The sequence below is a fragment of the Corvus brachyrhynchos genome, unplaced genomic scaffold (genome assembly GCF_000691975.1).
Source record: "Corvus brachyrhynchos isolate BGI_N302 unplaced genomic scaffold, ASM69197v1 scaffold22, whole genome shotgun sequence".
Taxonomy (NCBI): Eukaryota; Metazoa; Chordata; class Aves; order Passeriformes; family Corvidae; genus Corvus; species Corvus brachyrhynchos.
In genome coordinates this window covers 5,675,383-5,695,001 of record NW_008238355.1, presented here as the reverse complement: position 1 = coordinate 5,695,001, position 19,619 = coordinate 5,675,383, and the positions used below count along the sequence as shown (strand labels likewise).

At 40.0% G+C, this 19,619-nt stretch overlaps 1 protein-coding gene across 1 annotated transcript in view; it reads right to left on the bottom strand.

The window, feature by feature from the left end:
• The window catches only part of TMC1 (transmembrane channel like 1), an 85,790-nt gene that overhangs the window by 20,354 nt on the left and 45,817 nt on the right, over positions 1–19,619 (bottom strand). The window contains exons 6-9 of the mRNA XM_017735459.1: positions 12,229–12,319; positions 11,296–11,377; positions 5,509–5,615; positions 2,577–2,675 (exon numbers count right to left, since the gene is read on the bottom strand). Of these exons, the coding sequence (XP_017590948.1) occupies positions 2,577–2,675; positions 5,509–5,615; positions 11,296–11,377; positions 12,229–12,319 (379 nt within the window). The remainder of the gene's footprint in view (positions 1–2,576; positions 2,676–5,508; positions 5,616–11,295; positions 11,378–12,228; positions 12,320–19,619) is intronic.

Genomic DNA, 19,619 nt, shown 5'->3' with positions numbered 1-19,619 from the left:
CATTTGCTTGACTTCTGTTTTTCAGTTGCCCATTTTCCTTAAAATTAATACATCTTTCTCTTACTTATTTTTTCAAAACATGCTCTTAAATTATTGAAGTTTTTACTCTACCTTAAATGTGTCACAGGGTTATTTGAAAAACCTAATTCACAATTTTAAGCTGAAAATCAAATATTAATATGTGGTAAATATAATTATTATTCAAAATATCATGAACAACATATCTCATTTTTCTTCATCTCTGACTAGCTTTGAGACATGTGCCTATGCATAATGGATAAAAATATGTTCATCTCTAATAAGGCAAGTATTACAATAGAGCACAGTTCTAGCTAACTACTAGTAAAAACATCTAGACCACTCAGGACACATTCACATTCACTAGTACATATATTGCATCTATTTGGTCACTAAGGCATCCTACAATTCCATCTCAGCCCAGGTTTCAATACAGCCTAATGCAGCTCTAGAGAGCCTTTTTATTTTCTGTGTTCTGCAAGTCAGAGACAATTCCTGCTCTGTGTATCATTCAGTATGTTTACTCCACAGCATTTAACCATAACATTAGAAATAACTTTAGCTCTGTAAAAAGAGGTGTTCAAGGAAAATCTCTTTCACTCCTTTCTGAGCCTAACATAAAAGACTACTGATTGAATGTGTTACTGCAATAAGCTTTGAGAGTGTGATTTTTTTATGTTTGGATTATAATCTGAAAAATATGGTAAAACTGAATTCCAAGTAGAATATAGCAAAATCCAAATATGCTTCCTTTTGCCATGTCAGTAATGTGCATACATTTCAAGTACAAAAAAAGAACAATAGACATGCTGAGCTCATCTTTCCTTTGTTTGTCTCAGAGAGTGGTGGGGTTTATGACCCATTTATAAAGAGATGCCTCTGCCTGAAATTAGGTGACCATAAGAGACCATACACTGAAGTCAATAGTGCAGATTTTATTTAAGAGTGAATGTGAGGGGGAGGTAGACAGAGAGAGAAAGAAATGGGAGTGAGAGGGTATAAGAGACAGAGTGAGAGAGAGAGAGAGAGAGAGAGAGAAACTAAGTAGAAGGAGATCACCAGTTGAAAGACACCACTATCACCACATGAATTCCTTTGGCATCCTGCCGGTCCTTCTTCACCCTGGTCCCCGCAGTGGTGGGGTCCCAAGACATTCTTCTGGGGTATCACCTCTATATAGCCCAAGTTCCAGGTATCCACGATGTTCCTATGACTTGGGCTGGTATGTGCATAAGCACTTGCTTGCTGTCTCACTTGCTTCCTTTGCCACATTGGGAATTTTTGTCCAAGAGCTAACCAAGCCTCTTAGGCCTGGAATTAACTCCCCCCTCCTGCAGCGTCTGTGCTTATCTCAAGTTCCATTATGGTCACTTGTCCTATGGGTACAGTGTTTCCAGCTGCATTTTTTAAGTCCTTTCATAGGACTTGGACTCCTTTGGGTTTTGCTGGGGTTTTGTTTAGGATAAAATAGTGATTGTTGACATGTGATTAATTTCTAACTTACCTGATAGCACATAAGCATTGATAGCAGATGAAAGGTACTATCTCCTGTGCTGCTTAAACAAAGGTGTCATTGTCTTCAGGGAATATTTGTCAATCTGACATGCCTCAAAAAAAATTTTTTTTCCCCCAATATTTCCATCTCTCTCATTTCTTTATTCCATGTTTGTTATGTTTGCATTTGCTCCTTGTGTTAACTACTACTTTGTTATTTGTTATACTTCTTCAGACCCATCAGATTCTGGTTCTCACAGTTATAATCTTCTCCTTTCTTTCCACCATGTCTTCATCCATCTTTTCTCAAATACATTCATTTTACAAACTTTGTTCTGATTTTGTGAATGAAGCTCTTCTAGTCTCTATTCTTGTTACAAAGTCTTCAAGTTACTATAATTCCTTTTTTCTCCAATGTCTCCCTGATCTTCTTATTTCTCATTTTACAATTTCATTATCATTATCTTACTTCCCAGCTACATGTTTAGATTTACTCTTACTTTCCCTCAAATACACAACTTCTGATTGCGCTAGATGCAATGTTATTTCATGAAGCAGTCACTGCAAAATGTTACATATGTAGATTTTTAGAAAGATCTTCCAATTCTTTTTCTATCCAAGGAGAATCCATCACTGGCATTGTATGTAATGGAAGGGATAAGATGTAGGGAGCTCACTATTATTTTTTATTTATTTTCTTCTCCTTTCCAAATTCATACTGCATTTTAAAATTCAGAATCCTAATCATATAAAACCAGAAGACCAAATTCACACTTAAGAAATGGAAATCCACTACCCTGGAGTAACAAACCAGCTTTGAGATATTTCCCCATTGTCTTTGTATTGCTACATATACTGAGACGTGCTTGTGAATATCGAACTTCATTATGTGTTTTGTCTGAAAGAAACCCCTATATAGAGAGCTTGTGAAAAAAAAAAGTAAATGAATTATCTTGCAAATTACCTCCTGAAATACTTCATATTAAATAATTGAGCATTAAATAATGAAGTAATTGTGAATAAAAGTCATGTGGATATGCAATATTGCAAGATTATGAACTTACACTAAAATCCCAGAGAGTAGCAAAATTCATAGCAGTTGCTTCTTCAGCTCTTGGGACAGTTTTTCTAGGCAAAGAGCCATATGGCTTACCCATCAAAGCCTGAAACCAAAAAATGAGAGTGATTTATAGTTTAAAGCAAAAAAGCAACAAAGGAAAAGGACAGTGATCTGTCATTTCTTTGAAAGACTTGTTTCATGGTCGTAAATTCCTTAATGAGAATGACCTCCTTCTACAATTCCTTTTACTGCTCCTCACATTACTGATTGAAACTGTGCTTAGTATATGCATTCAGTGCCGTGTTCTAAATTTAAAATTCCACTAGTATCATGGATTGCCAAACATAGCCTCTTACATTCAAAGGCAGCTTACATTCAAAGGACAGAAGTCCACCCATATTTCTCTAATGAGCAGTGTTTATCTTACAAAGACCAAAATATTAATTTTTCTTTCAGTACAGATTTTATTGGGATATTTTAATTGAAATGTATGGGAAGATGGTAGGGAATCAGTTTTTGAATTCTGACAATTCCCCTGCTGCTGGTAAGATGCAGGCACAGTGTATCTCCTCTCAGGGTCCCTTCCAGGCTTACCCTGAAAACTGCTGGATATTTTTTTCTGTTTTGGCTTCTAAGGAACATCACAGAATGAGAGAATATGCTGAGTTGAAAGATTATCAAGTCCAACTCCTCACCCTGCAAAATGCCATCTCCAAGCATCATACCATGTGCCTGAAAATATTGTCCAAACAATTCTCAAATGCTGTCAGACTTGGAGATTGTGACCACTTCCCTGGGGAGCCTATTCCAGTGCCCAGCCATCCTCTAGGTGAAGAACCTTTTTCTAATATGTAACCTAAACCTCCCCTGACACAACTTCAGGCCATTCCCTTGGGCCCTGTCACTGGTCACCATAGAGAAGAGATCAGTGCCTGATCCTCCTCTTCCCCTCATGAGGAAGTTGTAGACTGTGATGAGGTCCCTCTTCAATTTCTTCTTCTCCAGGCTGAGCAGACCAAGTGATTTCAGCTGTTTCTCATACGGCTTCCCCTCAAGGCCCTTCACAATCCTTTGGATGCTCTCTAACAGCTTAATGTCTGTTTTTGTTGTGGTGACCAAAACTGCACACAATATTCAAGATGAGGCCACCCCAGTGCAGAGCACAGTGGGACAATCCTCTCCTTTGCCCAGCTGGCAATGCTGGGCCTGATGTCCCCCAGGACACACTTGGCCCTCCCAGCTGCCAGGGCACTGCTGACTCAAGTTCAACTGTCCCTCAACCAGGACCCCCAGGTCCCTTTCCACAATGTTTCTCTCCAGCCTCTCATACCCCAGTTTATACACCCAGCCAGGGTTGCCCTTCCCAGGCATGGAATCTCTTCATATGGTTGGTGGCTGCCCAGGACTTGAATTTACCAATGTCTCTCTGCAGGGCCTCCCTGCCTTTGAGGGAGTCAGCAGCTCCTCTCAGATTTGTATCATCTGCATCTAAGACTTGCTCAGTATCCCTTCCAGTACTGCATCCATGTCATTCATGAAGATGTTGAAGAGCAGAGGGCCAAGGATGGAGCCTGCAGAACCCCATCATTGACAGGTCACCAGTTTGATGCCACCCTATTCATCACCCTTCGTGACTTAACCATAAGCCAGTTGCTCACCTATTCCATGATGTGTTCATCCAGCTGCGTGCTGCACATTTTGTCCAGAAGGATACTGGGAGAGACAGCATTGAAAGCTTTACTGAAGTCCAAAAAGGGTGCATCAACTGGCTTCCCTTGATCAACTCAGTGGGTTACTTTGTCATAAAAGGAAAGCAGGTTTGATAAGCAGGACTTTCCTCTCATCAAGCCATGGTGGCTGTGACCATTGCCTGCATTGTTCTTCAGTTGTTTTTCAATACCTCACAGGAAAATCTTTTCCTTAAGTTTACCAGGCACTGAAGTGAGACTGACAGGCCTGTACTTCCCAGGGTCCTCCTTCTTGCCCTTCTTGAAAATTGGAACAACATATATCAGCTTCCAGTCATCTAGGACCTCTCTGGATTCCCAAGGCCACTCAAAAATAATTGAGAGAGGTTTTTACAATGGCATCATATGATGAATCCCATCAAACCACAGAGACTTGTAGGGATCTAGCAGGATGGATCATGCTATTGAAATGCTGGGCTAGGAAGTTGATGGAAATTCCTACCTGACTCTTTCTCATCTGCTTGCTACAAAATAAGAAAGATAAGAGGAACATGGAATATTGAAATCAGGGATAAGACACAATATTTTTAATTCCGTAAAAGCCCTGCTTTTAGAAGGGCAATATGGTGGCTCAAAGAAACTCAGAAAGTATATATTTCATAGAAGTAATTCATGTCTAAGTCTAATATCTGCTCTACATACCACTCTTAACAGTGATGTTGCACAGTGCAAAGCACAGAGGTCTCTCATGACTTTACAGCCCTGTTACACCTATCGGCAAGTGAGTATTGCATCTGAAAGGATCCTCTGACCCCCAAGATACATCTTTCTATTGCAATGCACATTTAGTCAAGATAGTCCACCTGGTCTTCTGGTCATATGTCTTCTTGGTCTCAGTTCCTCTACTCAGTTCTGCATAGAACCACCAAAAACAAGCAAACCAACCAACCCACTCCCCCTGAAAACAAAAAAACCCCACGCCTATGTCATCGCAGACTCAGCAAACCATTTCAGAAGACAACCCTATATGTATTTTACACTTTTCTGTCCTGTCTATTTCAAGACATCTCTCTGTAGAGACAACTATCCACAAAGGAAGTCCATCTTTACAGGCCTGGTATGGTTTAATACTTTCAAATGGAACATACAGAGATGAAAAACTTGTTTAAAGCTCCAGTCCTATGAAATCTCACTGCAAAGACAGAAATTCACAATGCAATCCTCAAAGATAATTGAAAATATTCCCACCTCAGGCACCATTACAAGACCAAAGGTCAGTCCAAAGAGAATCATGTTTATTCCATACATCCAACGCAAGAATATGAAATAAGATGCTACTGATGAGCCAAAGTGACCTGTGAAAACATGAGATGTGATAAAAAGGCAGATAAGGTAGTCCTTTGATGTTATTTTATCTAAAGATGCACAAAATTTATTTAAAATAAATAAAATCAGGAAAGGGTTTTAGTTACACATTTAATTGGTTCTAATGTTAATTAATTTTAAATTCTAATTAATTCTAAATTTAATTAATTTTCATTTTTTCGCTTTATTACCATAATTCTAATAACTTTTCTGCATATCGCATACTAATATGCATTGAGCTGGCTAAGAAAACAGACACAAAAATATAGTATTAGTTAAATTGACTATTTAGGATCTGATAGAAGCTGTGATACTTGCTATTATTAAGTAATCTCCAGAAATATGTTTCAATTCTTTTTATATTTTCTCTGTCTGATGTTGATTTTAAGCATTCTTGACATGCTAAGCCAGAATCAGCCCAGTTTTAATAGGAAGCAGCGCAGAATTAGCCAGTGGGGAAAGCCTTTCCAAGGAGACAAAACAGTTTCCAGTGCTGTTACCAGAGTTCTCACCAGATTTTTTCACAAGAGATGAAAAAAGTTATCTGCAAGTGTTTGTACCCTTTCTTTCTCTTACTTTTCTGTTTATGTGCTCTATATGTAGCTGGGTGTGCAGGCAGCCCCATCCCTAGATGAAGGATTTGACCTCACACAGTCCCCTGTGCACAGGTACGAGGCTACAGGAGAAGCACTGAGAACCAAGGGCCTGATTTGACCCATAGTCTGCAAGTCAGGCCAAACAAAAATAAAAGCCCAAATTCAACCCCAGCTTGCTTCAGCACAGTTCTGCTTATTAAAGGAGAGCCGTCAGCTAGAAAAGTACTAGATTTCAGTTCCATTACCACTCATTTGCAGGGGAAAAAATGACCTTTCTCTAGGTTTTTCACACACACAGTTTAGGAGCCTGGTGCACTCAGACAGCAAATGAGAAGTAAATCTCTCTGTTCAGAGGAACTTATATTGTTATTTATATTGTTATTTCCACACTGTTTTGCAGATATGTAACAGATTCTTTCAGTCAATAATATGAACCTAATAAATCTTGTGCTATTTGGGGCACATATATTAATATTTTACTGTAACAGCTCAATCAGTAGAAAATTTAATACACTTACACAGGTTTAATCCCAGAGCATAAACAGAGGCCAGAGCAGCCTTATTATGTGATCCATGTGGGATCACACACAGATCTGCCATTACCCATCGCAGAGGGAAACTGGAGAGCTGATACCCTGGCCATGGCTGTGCACAGTCCCAACTTACCTGACACCTTTGCACAAGCCAAGTTAAGCCACCAGTTTTTCCATCAAAATATTCCTGCCCTCATTAGAATGTTTAACATTCACAGAGATCAAGCAAGGGCAATTGTAGCAACGTGCCCTAACTGTCAACATTATCAGGTACCACTGTTAGGCACAGGGGTAAACCCCCTCAGCAGCTGCCAGTTGTGGCAGACAGATGTCACCCATGTCCCCCAATATGGGAGACTGAAATATGTCCACGTGTCAGTAGACACTTTCTCTGGAGCTGTCTTTGCATCTGCCCATGTGGGAGAAAAGGCAACAGATGTGATAAAACACTTTCTCCTTGCCTTTTCCACCCTGGGAGTGCCCAAAGAAGTGAAAGTGGACAATGGTCCTGCCTATGTTTCTAATAAATTGCAAGATTTCTTTAGTCAGTGGGGCACCCAGCACACCACAGGCGTACGGCCTGCCCCCCGCCCCCACAGGACAGTCTATTGTTGAAAGGACCCACCAAACTCTCAAGAGGGTCCTTGACCAACAACGTGGAGGTGCAGAGGTTAATTCTCCTGTTGTGAGACTCTCCAAAGCTCTCTTTACCATCAATTTCTTAAACAACTCCTTCTCAGAACCCTGCCCCCCTATATTCCGACACTTTACCAATTCAACACAGGCTAAATTAAAAGAGCAGCCACTGGTGTTGGTCAAGGATCCAGAGAGCTGTCAAATTCAGGGAGCCTTTCCACTCATCACCTGGGGAAGAGGATATGCTTGTGTTTCCACACCAGCAGGTTTGAAACGGATGCTGGGAAAGAATATCAAACCCTACCTTGGACCACCGACAACAGCTCTTGAGAACATAAAAAAAACCACAGATAACCCTGATGCTGAATCAGCCAAAGACGAGGTTAGTGCTGCCTGGAGGCAGCGTCGATGCAAAGTGACAAGCCACATGAACATCTAATTTGCACCCCCTCCAGACTGCTTCAGTTAAAAATCCCCCTGAACCCCTCTCACCTCCCCTCATGTTTTCCCCACCTGAATAATCCCTTACCCTTCCTATACCCCATATTTACCTTCTTTTTTGAAAAGGGGGGATGGAAAAGGTAAATTGATAAAGGGAGAATGAACATTTTCAGTTTCAGCTATTCTCGAGTGATTCGACCTTTCAATAATCTAGCCTTGATTCTTAACAACTTTGTTTGGGACCCTTACAAAGACACTGGCCCCAACTCCCCCATGGAAACCGGCACCTGTCATCCTGCCATCTCCTAAATGTCCCTAACCCAAGCAAGTACACAGAGACACTGCTGTGTCTACAGATGCTGTGGCTGATAAGAGCATGGAAATAGCAGCCTCGATAGCCCAGAAAAGTCCACCGCACCCAGCACTGTCAAAGGAACTTGGGACTTATTGGGACATTGGGAACTCAGGGGAGGGGTTACCTCTTTTCAGGGGCTTTGCGAGTGTTTCTAGTTGTTCTGCCATCCATTCATTGTTTGAAATACTGCCACAACCCTGGACCCTCACTGTCAAAAATGAAAATACACTTTCCCCACTCATAGGAAAGGGAAGTATGATTCCCACCTTGGTTAGTTCCACATAAATGGAGGAGGGCTTCTTTTAAGGTAAATTAGGGGGAAATGTTGCAGTGGCTAAGTCCACTTTACACCCCTCAAGTTGCCTTAAAAGTGGTCTCTCCTTACAACACTGTGCTAGAAGGTTCTCCCTTTGTCTAGATTCTGCTGGTCCCTGGCCCTCTCCCCCTCCCATCCCTTCTCCCATTGGCCCCTGTTATGTCACTCAACCTTGCCTCTGTCCCCTAGCCCTCAGACTGTTGGTTTTGGATGCTCTGCCCGCCTTTGGGAGCTCTCGGGATAAAACTGGCGTGGGCTTTCGGTTTGGTTGTTCTTCTTGCCTCTGTTCCCTTTGGGTGTGTTGCCATTAAACACCTCAGAACTGCATGCAGAGAACCCCTCTCGCCTCTGTCTCTGGTTTGTGCATAGACTGTGTGTGTGAGAAGCTGTTCGTGACTACCTGCAAAGGTGAGATTGTGTGCATGCATAGGTGCTGGGAGAGTGCTGCCGAAGCGGTCCATGAGGGACCCAGTAGGGACAAATGCAGCATCGATCCACTGAAGCTTCTTTATTAGGACACATTTATCACAGTGCAAAGGGAGGAACGAGCCATTCTGTCAAGGATTTCAGCATTTTGAATCTGCTTTATTCGCAGTTCAATTAAATGATAATTTTGAAATTTTGTGTGAAGTGCCAATCTTAGCAGTGACTGCCATACTGGGAAGTCTGGGGAGAGGTATAGATTGAGAGACTTTGAGTTAGTCTATCTGGTTGTGATATGCACATTACCCAGTTATAACTGAACTACAGCCTTGGGGCATGCTATGGACTGCAAAAATACAGTGCACGAAATTATGAAGATTTCTGATTTCAGGTTACTTTTGTAGACCTCTCCATGCCACATTATTTTTTTGCTCAAATCCTGATATCCCCATTCCAATGGGAATACCTTCTTTTCACGCACTGAGTTGTAGTTCTCGTACCAGTTATCCTGATGAAACTGCTGCCATGCATCCACCTGGAACACCTGCAGTGAGGCAACACGGTGGAATTACCTGCATCACTGTAGCTATTGCAAGCCAATGCACAGACTGCTCGTGGGCTTTATTCTTTTTCACCAATCAGGAAAGAACAGAGACCTCTGGTAAGTAAGAAGCTTAAGTATGGATGAGGGTGGTTTAGCCGTGACTGCCCTTAACTGCATTTTCAGAATGGGCAGGTCCAAACAAGGACCTGCAACAGGGAACGCCGAAAATGTCGCAAATGGACTGCACTAGCTGTGAACGAAATCAGTCCAAGTTTTACCAGTATTTCAAATCTACTCTGAGGTGCAACATGTTCCATGTATGAATGAAATACTTCTAAGTAGACTTTAGCCATCTTTTCCTGCATCCACAGCCTCACCACAGTAGGCATTGGCATGCAGACTGGTGTGCATTGTATAAATTTCATCAGCAGAGTAAGAGTCACCCTTTCCCAGTACAGGTCTGTGTGATTCCCATAAACTCCTGTTGCACAGATAATACCACATACCTGTCCTGTAAGGAAAAGAAGCCTCTATTTTCTAAATATATATACTTCGTACATTTATCAACGTCTATCTCTTTTGAACACCAAAGCCCCAGCATCAGATTCACGTATTGCCAACGTGAGGACACAGCACAGCAGAGCTTGATGCCTTTTGTTCTGAAGCCAGTCTCCCGGTCCTAGAAGGGACTCAGCTTGAAGAAGGGATAGCCCAGTGAGATAGCCCAGTGCTTCAAGCTGTTTGTTACCTGATCTGTCTGGATAGCTGGAGGACTGGAAGAGTCAGACACAACTGAGAAAGGCTCTTTATGTTGTAATGAGAAGTATTTGTTGTAAAGGGAATCTAAGTGGCAGTTCCTTGTGGATACAAAAATGCTGCTAGCAAGGGTTTTCTTGCTATTTTCTAAGTCCATGAGAGACTTGTTCTCTCACACAAAAGACAGTAGCAGAGTTCTGTAAACAATTAAACACCTGCAACCTTGAAAAGTCTTGTTTATAGTATAGTAGAAACCTATTTGGCAAGGGATGTTTTAGGATTCTAGCCAATCACCCCAAGGGGTGATCCTTTGTCCAATTAGACTATGAAGAAAATAGTCTATAAAAGAGTTTGTAAAAATAATTAAATAAATCAACCTTGCTGCACAATTCCTGCCTGCTGGATCTTCTCTCCTCCTCCCTACAGCTGCGGGACACAGTGATACACCCTAGGGTGTTTTAATAGTCCCTCACTCAGGTATCCATGCACTTAAGTCAAATCTCCTTCAAATAAAGGGCTGCAGTTTAAACTCATCACTGGAACTGCAACACAAAACCAACTTGTGACAGACCCCTACTCTCAGACATACCCATAGGAATGACTACACTGCCTCGTTTATACATGGGGCATCCAGGGCCACTATTGTTCTCTCTGTGTTGTATTATGTGGCTGAAAATGAGAGAAATACAACTTACATGAAGCTCAAGCTAATAAAAAAAGTGGCAGAAATAATTGCACTATAGCCTGTATAGTATAATATGTATAAAATAAATACAGACAAAATAAAGTGAAGGTGAATAAAGTGAATGGCTAAATCACAATTACACTTTTCTAGGATTAATCTAAACACTGGCTCTTGAACTGCTACCTGTATAATGACGATTTTTTATCTGTAAAGTGATAGTCTCTGAAGAAAATTTTCAACTAATTATACAATCAAGCTCAACAATGAGAAAATAAATACTCATTGATTTTAAATGATGCATTGAATACAGACACATATTCTAAAGGAATTATCACTTTGGCAGACATCAGAAATGTGGTACTAGATCCTATTCTTACTTACTTACTTTCAATCTCCTTAATTTTCATTTCCCAGGGTATGCAGGCTGTCTTAAAATTTTCAAAATCTCTTTGAAATTTCATCCATTTCTGAAATGAGTCACAGAAAAGAAAAAACAAAAACCACACTATCATCTCAGTGCCCAGATGCTCAGCTCTTCCTTGAGCTAATGCAACCCCTTAATCGTCCACAACATCCTTTGGCAGAGTCCACAAAGTAATTGCTTGTGAAGAGTCATCTCCTTTTGTTTCCTACTGGGTTTGTGTGAATTTCCTATTTCTACCACAAGAATTATTAGCTAATCACGTCTTTTAATGCCAATTTTTTCTTTTTTTTTTCTTTTTCTTTTTCTTTTTCTTTTTCTTTTTCTTTTTTTTTTCTTTTTCTTTTTCTTTTTCTTTTTCTTTTTCTTTTTCTTTTTCTTTTTCTTTTTCTTTTTTTTTCGTTTTCTTTTTCTTTTTCTTTTTCTCTTTTTTCTTTTTCTTTTTCTTTTTCTTTTTCTTTTTCTTTTTTCCTTTTTCTTTTTTCCTTTTTCTTTTTTTCCTTTCTTTTTGTCTTTCCCTCTTTTTCTTTTTCTCTTTTTCTTCCTCTTCCTCTTTATTTTTTTCATCCTTAACAGAGGGCTGTCTCAAGGGAAAGACTGAGTTTTGGATTCAGTCCACACAAATACCCAATCTACACCAAGAGAAATTACTTTCACGAGATACTGAGTGCTTGCAAACTCCTGTAAAACAGTTGATTTTTGTTTTGATGACAAGTTTCAAAAATCAATCTGTAAGAATTTGTTAGAAATATTTTCATGCAAGGGCAGTGGAAATAAAAGTTTTAAAATTCATAGAAAGACAAGAAAAGCTACTGTGGTAGATGGGTACGCATGGCAATAATCTCCAGAAGTCTTCCCCATTAGCTTTACAGAAAGTTAGTGAAACAATGAATTTACCTTGGTCATCATCACTTTGTATGCATAGAATTTTTTTCCTTTTCCTTTCCCAAGAGCACCTTCAAACTTTTCAACAAAAAGCTGTGCTTCCCTGGAAAATGAGGGCAGAAGAGAGATACAGATTATGGTATAGGAAATTTTATATTGTCTCTATCATTTTAATATAATTTTTTTACTCCTCATAGAGCTTTATAAAATCTTGTTCCCTCAGTAATGTTTGGAAAGGAAAGTTCTGATATTTTGTATTTTGCAGATGACTATATAAGTAATGTATATGTAATGCAAAAATACAAAAACTTCAGTCACCTGCTCTAATACAAACATATTTGGAGCTCTAAGATCTGCCTACATCCAGTCAATGTTATCAAATACTTTTAGTCACAGTGACTTTTGCAGTTCAGCTGCCACTCATTTGTGTGATGCACAAACAGTTATTTCTGTTATTCCAGCACTTATTCCAACAGAAGAAAGAAGGATCTCTGCAGGATGGTGCAGATTCTTGGTGGTGATTACCTTTCTTGCTTTCTGTAATTCTTCACTTTTTCCTACTCTTCTAATTTCTCCCTTGCTCTCTTCTTTGATAATGAGTAAGAGTGAATTAACATTTTGATTACGAAAATTTGACCTCATTTGTGTCTTAATCTTGCTCTGGATACATTTGAACCTCCCCCCTCTGTGTTGTGGCTTAGGATGCATTCCCAGTTTGGGAGGGATATGTGGACACTAGAGCTTTGGTTCCTTTGTGTCTACCCTTCTCAATTCTACATTTCATTTAGCTCTTCCAAATTTTTGTGTATATCTTCTCTAGCTTTACCAGTCCCAGAGTAATTTCTTCAAAATGCAGCTTCACTGGTCCCCAAAAGGATAAAATTTAGCTTATGTAGGTTATGTGAGTTAAATAATACAAATATGAAAGGAAGACTTTTAAGCTCTTTTTAAAATGCATAATGTCTGTGGATTCAAACAATAAAGAGACGAGATCAAGTGCATACTAATGTTTCCTCCACTTAATCCAATTTCAGTTTATGACTTTCCATTATATCTCTCCTACGAAAATGTGCTCTAGAGGCTAAATGTCCTAAACCACTGGAAAACAGACCAAGCATTCTTAGCTGTCAGTGTACTCACAATCCTTTAAACTGTTTTGTCATCACACTGGATAACTTCAAAGCACTGCACATTATGTTTGGTATTTTGCAAAGCGCTTGGGAAAAGGTAGACTATTGGGAAAATATTGATTGTGATGACATCTCTTTCTTTCCAGAACAGCTACAGATAAGTATACTGAGTAAAATTAATTATTATGCTTATGTTTTCTGCACACATATTTAATACAAGGAAGGAAAAGATGGTGTTAAACTGCAAAATCTGGCAGTGTTAGTGGCAGTATAGCAGTGTAGTTGAGATAAAGGAGAATTAAAATTATGTGAGAAGGTGGCCATTAGCCAGGTCATAACTTTTCTAAACTAATGGTTAAAAATCTCAACATCTATAAAAGTAACTGTATATTTTTAGTAACTGCAAATGCTTAGGGTGATCTTCAATGTGAAGATCTGTTGAAGCTTTTCACAACTTAGACACCCACCGCAACAATTGTTTTAGCTTGCAGTACCAAGAATCCATATAAGTGCACATAAGTGCAAAAATGAGTTACTAAATTTAATTTTCAGTGCTTGAGAGCTTTCCCTATTTGGGAGCACTCTGAGCACTCTCTCCTTCAGAGCGCTCTCACCTAACCCCAGCTGGTGAAACATCAGGGCCAGTGCAAGTTCACATGACCTCATCAAGACTTCAGCGCGCATTTTCCCAACATTTGAGATCATGAATCACTCTTTTTTTCTCTCTATAGCACAAGGAAAGAAAAGATTCAGATTTTAAAAAGTTAAAAATACCCAGCCAGCCCCACAGCCACAGAGCCCACCTATTCATCACTACGAAAGTGTTCCTTGAGGATGGAGCCAGTGTCTTTTTAAGGATCCAGATTCTTTATTTCCAATTCCATGCTTCTGGATCACATTTGTATTCTGGATTTTGAAGTCTGATCTTTCTGTACTTAGCTAACCTTGACACTGACTGAGGGTTCTGTATTTTCCAAGCCACTCTGAGTCCTGAGATTTTGCAGCTCACTGCTCATGTACTATTTTTTTCATTTTGATTCCCAGAAATATCTACACTTAAATTACAGCCCTCCCATGTAAGTCAGAGAAAATAGATTGGTTCAGCTGCAGGAAACCTGTGTCCAAGGACGCCTTTAAATCCAAGCCTCAGAATCTAAAATCTTGCTGCTCTATCGACAGATATAAGGCAGTCCTGACAGCAGATGGCAGCTTCCTCCTAAATTCAGCAGTCAGTGCTGGAACAGTGCCATAAAAGCAGGCAGACTCAATAAACTGCACACCTACCTATGTCCCAGGTCAGCATACTGTATTCTACTACCACTTCTTTCACCGGGTAATTCAGGCTTGTTCATGAAAATTTTCTGAAATCAAAACCTACAGAGTAGGAAACTTGTGTTTGCAGTCACTAATTACATTACACTGCAGAATACGAAATCTTCAAATTGTAGGTTGGGTTTTTAGGGTGAAGCAATAAGTTAGAAATTTATGGACATAATCTGAAAACAGCAATAAATACACTAAAAAATTCTCAATAGCATATATGAGTACATTTTGCATCTATAGGTGAACATTAAAACTCTCCACAAACTTGTTCTGCTATAAAACGAAGCTAAGTCAAAACAGGAAGGAATTCTCCACAACGAAGTTCCTAAAAATATTTATCTTAAACTGCTAATCCAAACCCTCTTTTGACTAGTTTTAAATTAATTTTGCTATGTTTTCTACTAAAACTAGTTTTTCTTATCCTCATCTGCCTCCTGGATCCCCATCAAGCAATCTTTCAAGTGTTATCAGCATTTAAGCTTTTTCTCCAGGACAAACCAAAACATTGCTTTATGAAAGTGGTGATCTGGACCTACAGGTTTTATGCTGCTGATGCTCCTGAATGCTTCCCTGGATTTTGCTTTGCCAGTGGCTGAAATTTCCTCTCCCCTTGCACCCCTTCTTCCCTAAATGCTTTACAACATATTTTTCACTGATTTTCATCCTGTTTCCCTGCAGTGGGCTAATTTAATCACTACATCACAAACAAACGACTTATTTCTTACTGAGTGGTTACACGTGCAGTCAACTGAGTTGCACATGCAAGACTGGACCAAAAAAACATTGAATCCATATGTACACAATGTTTATGAAGGTATTTTCATGCTTCATGAAAGAAGCAGGAAGCAACTCCTTTAACTTTTTTATAAATTGCTTTCCCATACTTAAAAGTTTGTTGTATAAATCCTGAAAGAAATTACCTAAGTCCAAATAGTGGACTTGCAGTATTATTTTCATTTACACTGAATTTTACTCTGGTCTAATAACAATGAACTTTAATTTTTTTTTGTTGTTGTTAACAGAATTGCTGGTATTCATGCATTGACCATTAATGCACGCTGACCATGACAAGATGTTTCAAATATGCATTAAAAACTGCCAATAATGTTTCTAACTCTCGTGAAAAGCATCACATAGTTAATAATCATCATGTAATTAATGAAAGAGTAGCATGTGCTGTATGGCCAAAAGAGTGGTGGTGAATGGAGTTAAATCCATCTGTCATCCAGTCACAGTGGTGTTCCCCAGGGCTCAGTACTGAGAACAGTCCTGTTTATTACCTTTATTGATGATCTGGAGGAGGGGACCAAGGGCACTCTCAGTCAGCTTGCCTCCTTAGAGGAGGTCATAGTGAAGAGGGACTCAGTCTCTTCTTCCAGGTACAAGTGACAGGACAAGAAGAAACAGTCTCAATTTGTTCCAGGAAAGGTTGAGATTGGATATTACAAAAAATTTCTTCACCAAAATGTTGTCAGACATTGCAACAGGCGGCCCAGGAAAGCAGCCAAATCACCATCCCTGGAGGTTTTCAAAAGATGTGTAAATATAGTAATGAGGGGCTTGGCCTAGTGATGGACTTGACAGTGCTGGGTTAATGGTTAGACTCAAGGATCATAGGGTTCTTTTCCAATTTAAATTGGTTTGTATTACCGTTATGAAATCAAGATAATTTTTTTAAATAAATTACTTTGTAAAAGAATAGTGGAAGTCTTTTCCCATTGTTTGAATAAAAGAAATCAAGTTACCTTTGATGTTCTACAGGCATAGCTCATATTTTTGGTACATGGTGGATTCTACCAATAACATTCTAAATAACATTTTCATATTTCTTATGTTGCTGGAGCCATTAAACGGAATATGTATTCATTCTCTCCTCAGCTTTTCTTCCCCCACCAGCTCTGCAGCAGATTAGCCCCACTGACTAATTACTCCACTGACTAGTTACTCCTGACCTCTGTGGTTTGTAAGTTACTTAAACCTCCTGGCCTTAAAAGTTCAGCATCAACTTGGCACCATTCAGTCAGAGACCAGGCTTCCCACATCCTTTCCATGTCTGTGACACGTGTTCTTGTTAAATATCGTTCAACAGATTACTTAATTAAGGTTTCTACCTTGATGTCTAAACTATATAAATGAAAGACATCTATTTGTACATCCCTGCAGACTTTTGTCAAACTTTGTCCTTTCCTCCGTCTCTTTTGTCCTATAAATAAAATGTGAGAACAGGAAGAATGATCAAGTCTTAGAACTACTTTAGAAACCACAACAAAACCCAAAAGTACATATATACCTATTCATGCCCATCTGGAAGTAATGAGACTTCACAAACACAAGGATGTGTCAAAAACAACGCAGACCAACAAAACCAAGCTTTGTAATCACTGGTATCATGTGTTAGAGGTAAATTATCTGTATCACAAGATAGGCCAAAGTGTGCCCCTCTAGCTAACTGTGAATTTAAAGAAGCTTTAGAGAGAGCTTATTAATTGAATTACAGATGCAAGAACTAATAAATGTTTCAGAGGGCCAGGCATTATTGTCCCAGAGAAGCCTGAGTTAATTATTAATACGAGGTGTGGAGTTACAGCTTCCAAAGTGCGAGGTGTACGGTACCTCAGGCACTTCTGTGCTGCAGAGAGAGGATGCATTACAACTCTTAGAGCTTATTGCTAATGAATAGGATTCAAGAGGATTGATCACATTTTTCAGTAACAGGTCAGGAAGGTTTCAGATTCTAAGAACTAAAATCTCCATAAAAAGAAATGTCACATGAATCTTGATGATCCAGGACTTTTGCAAGTTTCAGAAGATTGGCTGAAAACAGAATTCAAAACAAATATTGTCAGGCACAGCTCACTTGAAAAGCAGTTCAGCAATAATAGCGGGAAAATTATAGTGTTATTTAATACCCAGCTGGCCTCCAAGACAACTGGCCTCCAGGATTGTCAGTATGTCCACAGTAAGAGAGATGAAATACTGATTGATGGGAGTACAAAGAGTGCAACAAAAGATTAGAAATTTCCACCATCTCGCACATGCACCTTATACGTCTTCGGGTTTGTACGCTTATAAAATAACCTATTTCTAATTCATTTGTCTTGATGGGTAATCTAAGTCCTGTAATAAAATGAATTATGCTACAAAAACACTGAAAAATCGCCGTAATATGTTTTGTCCCTAGCATGTGATCTGCTATGATGGAGTGTCCACATCAGTGGAAAAGGGAAGTCCATCATCCTGTTGGACCTAGTCCAAAGGAGAGCCACCAAGTTGCTCTCAGAGCAACTTAGTTAGAGGAATGGAGCCAGTCTCCCATGAGGAAAGCCTGAAGGAACTGGGTTGGCTCAGCCTGGAAAAGAGAAAGTTTCAAGGTGACCTAATTGTGGCCTTCCAGTACCTGAAGGGGGCCTGCGAGAAGGGGGAGTGACTTCTTATGAGAGAATGTAGTGACAGGACATGGGGGAATGGCTTCAAACTGAAATAGAGTAGGTTTGTATTAGAGATTAGGAACAAGTTCTTTCCTGTGAAGGTGGTGAAGTGCTGGCACAGGTTTCCCAGGGAAGTCATGTATGCCCCATCCCTGGAAGTGCTCAAGGCCAGGCTGGATGGGGTGCTGAGCAACCTGGTCTAGTGAAAGGTGCCCTTCCAATGGAAGGTGGGTTGGAATAAAATTATTTTTGAGGTCACTTCCAACCCAAACCGTTCCATGATTCTTTGTGAATAACCAATTCTGCACTGCTCTGATTTTCCTAGGGGAAAAGAAAAAGTAGTTCTCATGTTTCTCTTTATAGTGTGTGTTTAATTGGAAGTCCTTCAAAAAGCCTAAGCTTGAGGTTTTACTGTCTTTTTTTATATAACTTGTTATTTCAGTTGTTTTGATAGTGTACTAACTGTCTTGTGGCACAGTTTTAGAGAGAACAGTTGGCACATCTCTGGATTCTTGTGCTCAATTCTCTAATTATATGGTACCATAATAAACATTGCTGTTGGATATAAACTACCCAGTTACTAAAGAACTTTGTGTTTTTATAGTACAAATTTTTTTCTATCTTAAGTGTTATGAGGACTAATAAGGGGAGTGAGATGAGTATACCAGAGACACACACAGTAACACAGCATTTAAACACTTCCCTTTTCTTCACATGGGTGCAAAACTCAAGCAGAAAAATGCGCAAACAGGGATGCCATTCCCAAAATCCAACCCTCAGACTTAAGCTGGGATAGCTTTCCCTGAGGGGTTTCCAGTTTGCAGCAGCTGAAGCTCTGGCCCATTAGTTTTAATTTTTTGTATCTTCTTCTAATCCAAAAATCATAGAATCATAAAATCTTCAAGGTTGGGAAAGACCTTTAAGAGACCTTATGTGCAACTGTCAAACCAGCACCACCACTGTAACCCCCAAAAACACTAAATCAAATCACTGAACACCAGATCCAGATGCCTATTGAAAACCTCCAGGGATGGTGACTCCACCACCTCCCTGGGCAACCTATTCCCATGCATGACCACCCTAAGAGTGACAATTTTTTCTAATATCTTATCTGAATCTCCCTCGTCTCAGCTTAAGGCCATTTCCTCTTGTCCTCTCACAGCAGGCACAGTTGCGGACACGGGCCCCCCACCTCACCACAGCCTCCTTTCAGGGAGTTGCAAAAAGCAATGGGGCCCCCCGAGCCTCCTTGAGACTAAACAACCCCAGCTCCCCCAGGTGTCCCTCATGAGAGATGTTCTTCAGTTCTTTCAGGAGCCTCGTTGCCCTTCGCTGGACACGCTCCAGCCCCTCAACGTCCTTTTTAAAGTGAAGGGCCCAGAACTGAACACAGACTTGGGGTGTGGCCTCCCCAGCGCCCAGTACAGGTGCGTGATCGCTGCCCAGGTCCTGCTGGCCATGCTGTTCTTGATACAGGCCAGGATGCCACTGGCCTTCTTGGCCACCTGGGCACACTGCTGGC